Raw genomic sequence first — 15,414 nt, 5'->3', positions numbered from 1 at the left:
TCTTTATTCTATAGTCTGTATTAAAATTAAAAAGTATTTCTGCTGCAAACCTGCCATAAGTGTGGAGAAAGCTGAATGTATTTGTGTGCTCTTACCATGAGGGCATAAGTGAGTCCCAGCCCCACGAGCCCAGTGGACAGATGATTGAACAGCGAGTTGGTGATGGAGGCCACAGCTGCTATCAGGACTATACAGGCCCCTATGTACTCCTGTAAATTGAGATAATATGACGTTTACCTTTCTGTTCATCTGGATGTCCTGTTTATTTGTCATCTGTCTAACGTAACATTTGATCAGATGGAACAACCACAGACCTTTAAAAGTGCACCAAGTCATTATTTATTTATGCTTCTGTAATCATCAATCGGCACTGATATTGTGTCATGTAAAAGTAAAAGCTGAGACAAAAAATTACATACATTTAAACGTATTTATCAGAAGAACAATTCATTTTTTTAAAGGTGCTGTAAGCGATTTTAGCCTTTCTAGAATTTCCACAAGTTGAGCCGTTGACTAAGCCACACCACTTCTTCCCAAAATCTCGCACACCAAAGATACCAAATGAGCTTTATTGAGACCAACACCGAGCAAAAGCGATTTTGCACCAGCAAAATAGCACCCTCAACTGACAACTGTTATGTGCAACATGCCATAAAAATGTCAGTAAGCCTCAATAATTCACTGCAACTACAATACTATGAGAACATGCAAAATGATTGACAGGCAGAAAGCGTCAGAGACCATGGCCCGTGGACACATTTTTGTTTGCTGTTTACATAGTTTAGAGTGGTCACAGAGACCGGTGAGATATCTCAGGACACTTATTTCATTAATATCTTTCAGGGAGAAAGAACATTTTTTGCATACCTTTCCATTAAAAAATTGCTTACAGCACCTTTAAGAGGCAGGACTTGAAACCAGGTCTACAATGAGCATGACACCTCAAACTGTCAGAGTAAACCTATTGATCACAACGTCACCACTAAGACAGAAAAAAAGATACTATTAATGTATTACTTGTAAATACGTATTAAATACATATTTTTCTCTTACCGTTAATACATTTCAAACAACATAAAATTAAATGATTTATATGGCGCTAGCTGATGTGATATGTTAAGCCAATCGACTCGCATGGTGTAAGCTTATAGGTCCTTTGACGTTTAATCGGGTAGCCAATCAACCTGCATCTCTCTCTTTATGTAACATTTAAATTTAAATTGTAACATGTAAATAAAACCCTCCTCCACCCCAGCACCACGGGTCTATACCTGATACATGGGGATTGTTTGTATGTCTAATTGTGCAGCAGCATGTCAATCATGCTTGATGCCGCATGTCTTGTGTTTTGTCTAATTGTTCAGCAGCAGGAGCATGTCCACATGCTTATCTCAGCATACATTCTAGCAGTAGCTCAATCAAATCAGACTTCACTATGGCTTGCGAGCAAGTTTTACTCTTCACAAGCGCATTATCTAGCTCATGAAATACTGTATTTTAGAGCAGAGAAAAACTAGAACAATGTATATTCACTATAGAAATTTCCATGACTTATGAGATTTTATTAATTTCCATGTCATACTATTAATAGGCCTATAAATGACCTGCGATGAACTCACCATTCGAACCTCCAGCCAGCGGTTAGCCGCTGTTAGAAAGAGAGAGGCCATGTTATTGGCATCAGTGAACTCTAGAAGCCTCTTTCTGAATCTAGCCTCATACCTAAGAAAGCAGAATACCATAAGAATCATTTTATTTATCATTTACATTTATGGCCTTTTTCAGATGTTCTTACTCGGTGCTTAAGCTTTACAAATGAGACAGAGGAAATAGAGCATTCAAAACCAATCTGATGTCAACAAAGGTGTTGTAAGTAGGGTTTGTCATGCACTGAATAGTTGTGCCCACCTGAAAGCTCTGATGGTTGTGAGGCCCTCTACAGTCTCAGAGAAGTGTGAGAGCAGGGGAAGCTGTGTGCTGTCTTCTAGCTGCTGCAGATCTCTGGAAACACACAATCACACACAGGTCACTTTTCCCTAACATCTCAGTACTTCTTAAAGTCAACATAAAACAGCATTTCCAACCCATTTTACTTATGTTTTATACATCGAGCAATAATTGGATAATGAAAAGTGGTTTCATGATGTCATGTATTAAGAGGTGTTTTCTGATTGATTACTTGGATGCAACTCTGAAGTACTTCTGGATGAAGTAACAGGCAATGGCTAATGGTGCCAGTACAATGAGGAAAACCGGTGTGACGTATGAGATCACACCTAGAGCTGATGCACACAGTAGTGTAGAGCGACTCAAACACTCAAGAGTTGCAGGAATGTGCTAAAACAGAGACAGAGAGAGAGAGAGAGAGAGAGAGAGAGAGAGAGAGTTTCAAACTGCGCTTACTCAAAAGACTCCCAATTACTAAAACTTTATGCTAAATGCTGTTTCTAACAGTCACCAAGGAAGATATCTTGCCTCACACACAACCAATGCTTGATTGTGGTATTGTAACCTCATACCTGATCTATTGTGTTGGTATCAGAGGAGAAGCGATTTATTATGCTTCCCAATGGAGTTGTTTCAAAGAGCCTGGAATGAATGAGTTTGAATTGATTTGAATTAATTTTTCTATTGTAAAAGTAAAAACACTTTACTTCTTAAAGGGACAGATCACCCAAAATGAAAGGACTGTACAGATGTACCTCATTGGGGCCAGTATGATATTATTGAGCAGACTGTGGTGCAGCTCTTTGGCCACCCGCAGGCCTGTCCACTCCACAGCCACTGATGTGGCCAGACACAGGACGATCCCAAGACAGCACAGAATGCTGAACACCAGCAGGTATGATGAGTGACTGAAACCCACTTCCTGCAGGGAGAGCAATCATTACACTTAATTTCACTGAGAAAACACAAGAAATTACAGTAAAATCCTTTTATTTAGGGTTAATATAACTTAATAGCATCTGTGGAATGCTGTTGCTTACCACAGGAAATAACTTTAACTGTCCCACAGCATGTAAACAAATGGTAAATTTGTTGTAGTATTACACTTATAATGCAAACCTGGTAGGCAAGCAGAAGGAGGGTTTAAAAGCAATGTGAAGCTTTTATTTTAGCCAAGGGACCTAATAGTGAACAGTTAATATACTCTATACGTATGTTCTGTTCCTTTGTACACAAAGAAATTTGTACTCATTTCACAGAAGCAGTAAATAGTAGTGGTCAACCAATATGGTGTTTTTAAATGGCCAATGCTGATAGCAATAACTAAAGGGCAGGAACCAACCAAGTCTCAGAATGAACGTTAATATAACTACATTGTTGAAAAAAGTTTTGCCACAGTTTTCTGGTGAAATTAACACTAACTATGCGTTTTATTCACTTTCACACAAATCATGACTACAATGGCTGATTGTGATTTTATAAACACTTATTTCTCACACCAATACTCACACTCTGCTATGATATCAAAACACTCTAACGCAGTGGTTCTTAACCTTTTTCTTTTGAATGCCCCCTACTTAATTCCCTTACCCCAGAAAATGTAAATGTATTCATTTATTTTTTTTATAGTTTTATCAATGGTATTTGTAACAAGACCATAGTAAGCATGGATCTTCTTCACTACCGTGGTTAGATCTAACATAATTTCTGTAAAACAAACTATGGCATGTAAAAAACACATGTAAAAACAATAAAAACTAAATATAAACATTAATAAGTTATAACAAAAATGTATTATATTCCCTCACTCCCCTAATGTAGCCTATGAAATTTAATAGAGTTGAAGTAGTTATATGATAATATGTATTATGAATCTATTTCTGCCTAAAGTACAGTTAGTGTTACTATAGTAAATGGTCATGTAGAATTCTGTGCCGAATTCAAATGGTTTCCGCATCTCGTGCCATGCTTCTCACTGGTTCTCACAGCGCTGCAATGATCAGAGGTATGCGTTTAAGAGCTCGAGACCGGTCTGTGAGTAAAAACGCACCTACTTTGCATTCACGCTGCTCTGCCTATTTAGCCATATCCACCTACAGAGCCATACAGGTGCATTAGCAGAGGTTGTGACTTTGCCTGTCTATTTGACGCTGCTAAACCAGATACTTCAGATGCATTGCTAGACTTCAGAAACAGGTGAACCGTTGTACAAATGCATACCAGCCCGTATAATGGAGTCTAGATAAACATTTTAATGCAAACAGGAACTTGACGTTAGATTTGATTAACATGACTGATAAACACCCCCCATTTGTAACTTAACACCCCTCTCTCTACTAATTTGCTCTCAGCACCCCCTGACATCCTTTGAACGCCCACAGGGGGCGGTACCACCCCCATTGAGAACCCCTGCTCTAACGCATAATTTGAATCAATACATTTTAACACTTGTATTACAGACTCACCTACATTTACAGACTTATTCCAATGTGATTAGCTTCTGCGAAAGCTCACCTGATAGAGTGTTGGACTTTGGACTCGGCAGTATGTGGTTCAAGACCAGTCAAACACGCAAGCTGAAACGTGAGATGAGAGTGTCATAGAAGCAACACTAGATGAAGTGGTTGCTTCAGAAAAGTTGCTTTTTATTTCTCATTTTGTTTTTGGACACTATTGGTTAGGTTTAGGGTAAGGATGTCTGTTTTGTTCACCTCTCATTTAACATTTAGGACACTATTGGTTAGGTTTAGGTTAAAGTTTGTGGTTAGGGAGGTACGTTTTACTCACTGAAACCTCCACCTAATGTTCACCTTAAAAACCTTGTCTGATTATGACACCATTTCACTTGATGCACATTTCACTGGGAAACTGCAGCCAAACATGTAATGCATCACGTAATTTCATTTTGCTAAAATGCTGCCACGGTCACGTAATGTTCATGCGATCAGACTGATGAAAACACTTATTTTACACAATATTTTCTCAAAATTCACAAAAATTATGATTTGAAAACAGAAAATGTGCATTATCCATGACATGGCTGTCAGTAGATTTTGGTACTGACACTAGTCAGAATGAGCACTCCTGTTAATCAGTCGATCAGGTACAGTTATTGGCCGTTACTCTCGAAATGGCCAAATATCAGCTGAATAATCGGCCTTGCTAATATATCGTCTATCATAAATATATATGCATTAAAGCTGAAGTGTGCAATTTCTGCATTACCAAACGGAATTGTAATTGGTCTTCCATTGGTTGTACAAACAGAGAGTCCCACCCCAAACTCACACCATTGGTCGAGTCAATGTTGCTGTCTGGATGGGATGTTTAAACAACAATGTTTTTGAAAGTGCCACAATGTAACATTTTAAGGTGAAACTAACCAACAAATGGCTTACTTATTGTTTTTAGAATTTTAACATGCAAAATTGACACACATCAGCTTTAAGTAAATTAAAACCAAGAATATAACTTTTACTTCATTAACTTGTAAAATGAAATCCAGAAAGACCATAAATAATGCCTAATATCTGCTCTAACGCTGCAAGAAGGCAAATATTCATTTTAAATTACACACCAAGACTGGATATTTTTCTATTTGACTGACATAGTGCTTTCACTTCTAAGAAAATAAATCCACAGAGATTAAAAGCCTATTCATTACTGCAGCACTCCAGCAGAGAATATCAATAATGACGGCCAGTCTCCAAAATTCGTGGGGAATCAAAATCAGTGCTTAAATCTACTTGATATTCCATGTGGCGGCACAAAATGCTTTAAAATGCGTTCAGTAATTTCACGAGTAGTGATGGTGAATTAATTATTGAGTGAAATGAATGAAAAAAATGTCCTGTAGTGTCATATGGAGTGGTGGTGGTGTAGTGGACTAAAGCACTGAACTGATAAGTGGAAGGTTGTTGGTTCAATCCCCACAGCCACCACCATTGTGTCTTTGAGCAAGCCACTTAACTCCAGGTTGCTCCAGGGGGATTGTCCCTGTAATCAGGGCACTGTAAGTTGCTTTGGATAAAAGTGTCTGCCAAATGCATAAATGTAAATGTAATGTGTCTCTTGTGTTCATGAGGCATACTGTATAAAGTGATGGTGTTCACTAGGGCATGCATTACTATTATTACTCTCGCTAATATGGCTTGTTGACAAGAGGTGTGCTATTGCATTTCTAAGCAACTGGACTCGCCTGGCAGATGATGGCAAAAAACAAACAAAAAAAAAAAAGGCAAAATACAAACCATAGACTTATATTGAAGGAGGCTTCTGACATGGGCCATTAAGCAACCAGCTAGCAACCACCCAGAACACCTTCGCAACCACACAGAAACTTGCTACCGAACTGTTTTTTTCACAGGCTAGCACAACTCAACCTACGTTTGACTTATCACACTGAACAGCTGTGCATATAGACTCCTATGGGAAATGAGTGCTGGAATATTTGAGAAACCCCTTTGAGATGGGCCTATGTGAAGTGTGTGTGTGACAGAGGTCTGGCTTTTTCTAAGAGGCATGATAGGTCTTTTTGACCATCTATTTAAGTCAAGGGTAGATAAGATAAACTTTAAAGTGAATATTTCCCCATTCTTTAGACCCTGAACAACTAGAGTGTAGTCTCACAGTGTTATCTAACCTGGCACAGCACACGTTACAGTAGTTCAAGGCTAAGTCAACCACAACATGCTCTGTTATGGCTTTTTGCAGTGACAGGGGTGTCTATAAATAAAGTCAAGTGTTTGTGTCTGGCTTTTAACACCTTCACTTGTCCTGTACTGACAACAGTAACATTATGCCATTCTCAGCATGTATGTGACTTATGGAAATGTAAAACAGTAATGTCAATACCCAATTCTTTTGTCATGGAGGATAAAAATAAAAAAAGGATTAATAATCAGCATATGCAGCCAAAAAACACATATTAAAATTATTCAAGGTTGATGTCAAATATGATACATCCTCATGCTGAATAATTCATATATAGGTTATATATAGGTTTATACCTTAATATTGTCATGGTCTCGGTGAGTCTGCCGGTTTGTTCCATTTATATTTATGTTCTCTTCAGGTGTTTCAGGTGCCGCTGGCTCGCGGAATCAGCATTTCCATGGGAATCCTGACCGTTTCCATGGGAACGCTGATCATGCTAACTTTTAGCGGATGAGCGGCACCTGATTGTGATTTGTTTTCTGCCTATATTTACCCCACTCTGTTTCGTGTTCATTGCTAGATTGTTGTTGTGTGATTAGTTTCTCACCACTTTCTCTTTGCCCTAGTCGGTCCTTTTGCATGTTTCTATATTGGTTGCCAGTCTTCGCCGTAGTACCTGGATTGTGGTTACCATCCTGTTGGTCTCATCGCTCACCATCGCTCGCTTCACCTGAGTAAGCCTCATCGGTTACCTCTCTACACTGGATCTGCTCTTCACACTACCATGACGCACACAAACTTACGAACACACTATCCTCCAGAGGATTCCTCGCAGATCTGCGCTCCACACTACCACAACGCACACAAGCCTACGAACACACTCAATCTCCACGCTGCAGTCGGTGCCGGGTTCCCCTCACGCTTCAACTCTACTGTGTTTTATATTCAATAAATTCTGTTACTTTTGGTCTCATCCTTCTGACAATTATACCTTTCAGACTTAAATATGTAAACATTTGAAAGAATTTTGAAAACTTTTTTTGTAAATGCTATTTATTAGTAGACAAGCATCACTATTACTAATGCTCATACATACGAGTTGGAGAAGAGAGGTGTCTTGTTAATTTTATAGGTGACCAGACTTACAATATTTGCTTGGCAGATGATAAAATGGACTAAAACCCCCCATAGACTTGCATTGAAGGAAGGATCTGAGCCATATCTAGAGACTAGAATATATTAAAGAATTGGGGATAAAATATTTACTCCGGCCAGTAAGCCAGAACCCCTTAGCAACCACAGCAACATTGTGGTGGTGAATTTTACACAGGCAAGCACAACTCATATTTACATTTACAGTATTATTATTGTATTATTGTCTTCCCTTACCTGCACTAGGGAGCAGTTGTGCGCAGCTGCCTCAATCTTGGCCTTGATTACTTTGGATGTCCAGTGTGCGAGCCAGTAGTCAATGGCCACCATGAGGGAATGTTTGAGGAGCTGGGACAGCAGGAGCAGGAGGAGCAGCAGGAGGCCAGCAGAGCTCAGGTATGTCCCACAGGATCTCCAGGGTATGGTGGCTCTGTGCCTCATCACTCGAGATAGATTATCTTCATCATCACTCTCCACTGTCTCCTCTAAAGATGAAAGGAGGAAAAAGGCAGAAGGACAGACAACAAATAGGTTTACTGCTATACACTGGTATGGTAATATGACAGTAAAAGACATGCATTTGAATGTTTAACTATATATTTATGATTTATAATAATATATCCAGATTTTTTCCAGAGGCTGATATTTATAAAAACAAACACACATAAACTTTTTTCCCTTTTGTTATATGAAGGTCTCAATTAAACTGACTAAACTTTTACTAGGCATAATTTATTTTTGGTACTTTCAAAATGTTTTTTATGTGTAGATTTAAGAGTTTTAACATTGTTCTAGATCCAGACTTTCAATATTAAACTATGAAAATACACATTATTACATGTTTAAAACTATGATAATCTTAACAGAGAGTGGAATATACATAAACCATTTCAAACCATTTAAACAATTGTGTAAAAATGATTGAGTAATTTGGCCAATGTTGGGAATGTCATGCTTTCAGAAAAAAATGACAGTTTTATATATATATATATATATATATATATATATATATATATATATATATATATATATATACATATACACACACACTGTTGGACAATGTTAGTAGACAAAAATAAATAAATAAATAAATAAAACAAAATGAGCGAGACTGTGAATTATTTTTTTTTTAATAAGACTAGAATGCTAAAAGTTCCCAAAGTTAAAGAAACACCCAATTCTAAAACAATTCATGAAACAGAAAAAAATGGAAAAGGTAATATAAAAATTACCAAGCCATTGTTTAGGCAATCTGAATTGTATATAATTACAATATGTGGAAACGTGTCCCAATCTGACATTTCTGAAAAGTATTCTTGTCCTGAGAACAAAGTCAATTTTTTATTAAATGAATTATATAGTTGCCGTAGTTATAAAAACATTAATTATACAGTTGACGCCTGCCTTAATGCATGCCAATGTGACTTTATTGTGTTCCTTTGTTTACCAATCAGCTATTACAAAATAAATCATAATATTAAATCTTGAAGGACAGAATTCACAAAAAAGTCCTAATTTAAGAGTATTTTCAACAAGATGTTTGAAACACTAACAGACTGATGTGCAGACTGAATTTCAGTCCACTCCACTTGCTGCATCTAAATTTAAAACATGCCGTCACGCACAAGTGTAGATGGATTCCACGGAGAGGAGAGGAGAGGAAAGAAAGAATAAACATGAAAAAGCTTCGAATGTATCACTCTTGTCATGCCAGGAATATCCTTGTTTTATCATAGACCAGAGCAGTGGTGATATGTGTGAATCACCTGTCTCAAGTTTACTGCAGTAGCAGTAACATTTATTAGCACAGCACATCAGACATTTTTTTTTATTGGTCTTATGATGTATTCTAATTTTTTGAGATAGTGAATTGGTGGGTTTTTGTTAAATGTGAGCCAAAATCATCACAATTAAAAGAACCAAAGACTTAAACTACTTCAGTCTGTGTGCATTGAATTTATTTAATACACGAGTTTCACAATTTGAGTTGAATTACTGAAATAAATGAACTTTTCCATGACATTCTAATTTATTGAGATGCACCTGTATATTGTATGTGCCACCAGGGGGCGAATCGTGACAGTCATATGCAGGTATGTAAAACTTGGAGAAGGCAATTATTTAAAGCTCTGATTTATCCAAGAGGTTCACCGCCTCAATATGGAACAACAGGCGTCCCATATGGGACATCTTAATTTTGATCGACATACGGGATGCCCCAGCCAATACAGGACAGTTGGCAATCCTACATTTACATACCGTACAAGCAAATCGATTTGGGATTTGAAGTTTAATTTTACAAGCAAAGACTAAAGTGTCATTGCAGTGTAATATCATGTTTTAAGTAGGGCTGTCAATCATTTAAAAATTTCAATTAATTTATTACATTATCTACTGATTAATTAATTGAATTACTCCCATACTGTATATCAATACTTGCTGTGGAAATCTTCCAAATGAAGATGATTCAAAGACTTTACATTATCGAAAATGAAAGCACTGACTAGACATTGTAAAAAGTGGCTTTAGAAGTCAGTATATGGTTTGTTTTATTTCACTATCATTGAACATAAGACTATCACTAGCCTACAGTCCACAGAAATGCAATTTTCAATGGAGTTGATAATCTTTTTGTGCTAGATTAAGGGGCCATTCAAGGACCCGTTCTTGTATTCACTGTGCAATATTTTTCAATTACTTGTCTATGCACACATGCATTCGGAGGACATCACTGGCTATTGTTGTGGTCTTGCTTTATTTCAGCATTTCGACTGTGCAAATGGATACTATTGGCATCTCACACCATGAACATTGTGTTTTTAAGACACCTCTTCAAGTTTGAAAACTGGGACCACTGCATTCTGTTTCATTCAGTTGCACTCAGTTAGGCTGATTTTGAAGGCAATAAGGTGTCTAGTGCTGACGGCTCTGTTTTCTCTATTTTTAATACTTAACAATCACATCAAATTGACAGCACTAATATTAAGTATAAAGAAGTTGCCAAGGGCTTAGATTAGTCAAGAACTTCACCAATCCTGAACCCCCCACTTGCTATACCAAATGCAATTTACTTGTCGCAACTAGAGATCACAGATGATTCGTATATGTTGCCCTGTTCCACTCAGGAGAGGAACTATGCAAGAATCTTGAATTCAGCTCTGCAATCAACACTCTGGCTCTAAACATCCCCATTTGTCAGTGGGTCCTGGGCTTCCTAAAAAGGTGGTAAGGGTAGGCACTGGGCAGCCAAACATCTTGGCATGGCCCCCTCACACCAACATCTTGGTCTGGAAGGCACAGCAATGATGACCTTTCCCAGATACTGACATTTTTTTTACAGGTGTCCTATTGGAAACACTCTGGTATGGCACCAAACAATGCCACAAGCACTTGCAGAGCATGCTACAATCAGAAGAACATATCACTGTGGTGGACTGCTCAGCTTGAAAGCCACTGAAACAATTGCCTCTTCTCATTGCCGCAGTCTGGAAAATGCTACCACAGTCTTCAAACAAACCTTAATGCAAAGGTTAAGGAGGAGCTACAACCCCCAAGTCATCCAGATCTTCAGTGAGGATTTATGAGGATTCATACCAGGGGTCTGCACAGTGAACAATGCAACAACCCACTGTCCTTTTAATACAGGTGGCTTGCAGGAAAACAATTCTCTGCTACAGAGAAATGTTTTCCTGCAAGCCGCCTGCAATAAAAGCATAAGCATTTAAAATAACAGAACTTGGGCAAATGAGAAATTTAAACTTTGATAAAAAACTTTTTTGTGTTTTTGTATTTCTATACTCTTACCCTCCTCTTCCTCCTCAGTTTTCAGGGCCTCTCTGGAATACATGGCTCGCCTCAAGTTTTTTCTTTCCAGGACTGTCATATTATCATCTACCGTCTCCTGGAACGCAATATAATAGAGAACTTTGTATAAATGTAATCCTAACGTTCATGTTGATTTTATAGTTAAAAAAACAAACATTTATTGCAATTTCTACAAAATGTTTTTACACCATTTAATTTAATTACACCACCACTAATTTTATTTAAAATCAATGAAAAATAAAAGGTATTGTAATACTTTTGTTGCACCACATGAGTGTACACAACTTAATCATTATTTTCAAAAATCAATAAAAAAAATACATACATATATATATATATATATATATATATATATATAAGACATATGAAGGGTTCAAGAGTCATTCCTAGGGTTGCTCCATTTGACATAAACAAATTGTGCTTCTCTTAATGGTCACAGGACAACAAATTGGCTACCTGCATGTTGGTTACACCACATGACTGATTTTGTGGACAAAAGTTTTTCAAATATTAATAATATATATAAAATAATAATAATAATAATAATAATAATAATAATAATAATAATAATAATAATCATATATATATAAAAGTTTTAATATGAACAAAATCACTTCACTGCTTATTTTTATAAAGAAATAACAATAAAAGATTATTCAAAACTATGCACGACAACATTTCTTTTTCAAGAATTTCAGCATTTTTTTTATAAACTAATTTGAAGTAAATAAATACAATTTATTTTTATTTTATTATTGCCGGACAGTTACACCATTTAATTTTGTGTGTGCGGAAAATAACTTTGAACACAAAAAATGACAACGTTCATCAGAGTAGTGTATAACATGTAAGTCATTGTTCTGAGCGTCATGTTATTGACCTAAATTCTGTTTAAGAGTAATCATAATATTTGATACATCTTAGTTGATTGGGATTTATCTACCACAATAGCATCAAACTTCAAAAGTGAACATTTATGTAGATAATTCTCAATTTATTTCCTGAGTATTCAGGAACCCTGGTCATTATAAAAGAGATAATGATTTTTTATTTTTTTTTTTTTTTTACAGAACTGTCTTGTAGCATCCATGCAATTGTTTATTGTGGAATCCCATTTTTCCATGTCTCTCCCACTGCCTTTGGTGAATTCAGCAGAGTTCACTGACTACATTGAGATCAGTAATTGAACTGACCTTCTTGATTAGTGTGTTCAAGGTGTTTGGAAACACAGAGCGGGTATTGCTCTCATAGCGGAATCTAGCATTGAAAGTCACACTAAACAATATAAACAGGTTATCTCAGGTCATTGCAAGAACTTCTCTTACAGCTTTCTGCACGTGTTGAAAGATCTGAGCCTAAAATTAAGCATTCATCTGAGAGCGTAGGATGTCAGGCTGCCAGATGCTTGTAGGACAGTGCCTTTGAGCCAGTGTAGAGACCGGATCGGAAGATCTGTTAGCCACTAGGTTTCATTTTAGAGACTTTCTCTTGGAGTTCTGCCACTGTTATTTATTTCAGTCCAATTTTATGTGAGTTATCTGAGTATGGCATTGTCATCCACTGTGTCTGGTTGTTTTGATTACCATAAAAAAACCAAAAGCTCCAGTGAAATTCTCAAAATAGTATTCAGTCTTTTTATCTCACCAAATCTGCTTTTATGCCTACAACTCACTTCCTGCCTGAGATTAGTTTCCGATACTGCCATTAGCCGCTTTTACACCATCGGGCCGAACAATTCTCGTCGCAAAACCATACCGTTCCGTGACGATCAGGGCCAGTTGGCACAGTTACGCTTTCTTTTTCCACTGTGGTGCCGTGAAATCAGTAGAATGTACTTAACAGACGTGAGAGGTAAACACTGGCGCTAGTGCAGCGTTCTATGGAGGATGATCGCATATTCCAGTTTTTAGGACTGCTTTTTTGCCTGGTTTTACTCTGCTAACCAACAGCAAAGACACATCAATTCGCAAAAAGGAAAGTAAAGAGAAAAGGGTGAGAGTTTTTCCATCATATGCTGAGGGCTTGAGTTTACCACTGGACATGAACATGCAGAAAGGTAAAAGTTTCCAGACTAGCTTAAAAGAATATTTATTGATAAAGTATTATACAAGTATTATATGAAAATAGTATATGAAAATATATTGATGTATTTTAAGTTAAAATGAGCTAGTAATCTACTTCCCTGACGAAAAAGGCGTGTAGAAAAATAAACATAGGCTACAATACCAGTTAAACCACCATAATAAAATCACGAAGATACACTAAACGAGTCGCCACGTACTAAAGCCATTCTACTAGCATGGTTGAGCATGGCTGAGTACGGTTAGCTAACCGTGCCGAGAATTCCATGCCGAGAACGGTTTATAATCGTGTCGTGCCAAACCATGCTCCAGTGGAAATGCTACTGCAACCGTTCCGTACCATGCTCAGAACCATTTGGCCCGATGGTGGGAAAACGGCTAATGTTCCATGATCATTTGAATCCATTACTGACCAAAAAAAAAAAAAAAAAAACGTCCCCTTTAAATAAATCGTCTTCTTTAGTATCTCACGACATGTTCAGCAGACTACCTTCTCAAACTCCCGGTCTTGTCTGTGCATCAAGGTCTTCCATTGTTTGAAGAGCTCAGGTTGAGAGTTCTGGATGTCCTTCAACGTTCCTTGTGTCTGTATGCTGCCATCCTTCATCGCAATGATCTACAAACAAGACAAATATTCTATTATTCTATTTCTGTCCCTAGATCTCGCCTCTCTACTATGGGTGGCAGGTCATTCAGCGTAGTAGCACCCAATATATGGAATTCACTCCCCCTGACTCTCTGCAGCATCTCTTCTATCTCTGAGTTTAAATCTCAACTTAAAACTTTTAGTTTTTTCAGTGTTATTTATCTTAATGTGTTATGTATTCACTTTCAATGACTGTACTATCTGAACTGTGTTTTTGTGACTGTTCTTTGTTTGTGTATTATTGTGTTACTATTGTAAAGTGTCCTTGAGCTCTGGAAAGGTGCTATATAAATTAAACTTATTATTATTATTATTATTATTTATTATTATTATCATTACTTCAATCTTCTTAAATTCAGACAGACAAGCAAGAAGGGGAATATTTTTAATGCCTCGAGAGAAAGCAAGCCAATATTTAATGGCAAGCTTTACGCCCTGACAAATCAAGGTGAATGTGAGTAACAGAGATTTCTTAATAGAGTTAAGAAAATTTATTTCCTGACCACAGGTGATTTATCAGGTGGTAGAAGAAGAAAGACTGCAACAAGACAATTCATTACCCAAGTCAGGCGAGCTTGAAAGAGAATGCTTTATTTCGAAGAGGTGGCAACAAATTGGCTTGAGAATTCAAATGTGTCACAAGTTCAAATGTTCATGTAGTGTATAAAAGTGAAATGGAAAAATAAGCAGTAATGCATCATTTTCAACCTAGTCTCATAGAATGAATGTTATAATAACTACATTTTTGCAAACTGAGTTTTTCGTGCCGCATTCTACGTTTCACCGCAGTTTCCTGCTGAAATTAGGGACTTTAAGCAACAGCTGCAGACGGGATGGCTACGGCGATCAGAAGTAAACTGATCAACTGTTGTAGCCAAGAAATGCAAAAATCATTAAGCTACTATCCTACAGGATGGTGGAACTGGAGCATTCAACCATACAAGTACAAAAATTTAAAAACAGTGAATGAATTGTTGATTTTAATGTTAAATGATAACATACTGTCAGAAGAAGAGTTTTTACTATTGTCAAGTCTAAAACCTGTATATTATTATTAATAATATATATATATATATATATATATATATATATATATATATATATATA

The 15,414-nt window shown here is 36.9% G+C and overlaps 1 protein-coding gene across 4 annotated transcripts in view; it reads right to left on the bottom strand.

The window, feature by feature from the left end:
• Positions 1 to 15,414, bottom strand: part of LOC127437715 (ATP-binding cassette sub-family C member 8-like) — a 96,813-nt gene that overhangs the window by 6,662 nt on the left and 74,737 nt on the right. For all 4 annotated transcript variants that reach the window (XM_051692809.1, XM_051692810.1, XM_051692811.1 and 1 more), the window contains 9 exons: positions 14,152 to 14,277; positions 11,560 to 11,656; positions 7,993 to 8,240; positions 2,703 to 2,869; positions 2,520 to 2,589; positions 2,180 to 2,337; positions 1,909 to 2,001; positions 1,620 to 1,722; positions 96 to 209 (listed from right to left, as the gene is read on the bottom strand). In XM_051692809.1, the coding sequence (XP_051548769.1) occupies positions 96 to 209; positions 1,620 to 1,722; positions 1,909 to 2,001; positions 2,180 to 2,337; positions 2,520 to 2,589; positions 2,703 to 2,869; positions 7,993 to 8,240; positions 11,560 to 11,656; positions 14,152 to 14,277 (1,176 nt within the window). The remainder of the gene's footprint in view (positions 1 to 95; positions 210 to 1,619; positions 1,723 to 1,908; positions 2,002 to 2,179; positions 2,338 to 2,519; positions 2,590 to 2,702; positions 2,870 to 7,992; positions 8,241 to 11,559; positions 11,657 to 14,151; positions 14,278 to 15,414) is intronic.

The sequence above is a fragment of the Myxocyprinus asiaticus genome, chromosome 48, assembly GCF_019703515.2.
Source record: "Myxocyprinus asiaticus isolate MX2 ecotype Aquarium Trade chromosome 48, UBuf_Myxa_2, whole genome shotgun sequence".
Lineage (NCBI taxonomy): Eukaryota > Metazoa > Chordata > Actinopteri > Cypriniformes > Catostomidae > Myxocyprinus > Myxocyprinus asiaticus.
The sequence above is the reverse complement of the archived record's forward strand: the minus strand, read 5'-3'. Positions and strand labels throughout refer to the sequence as shown.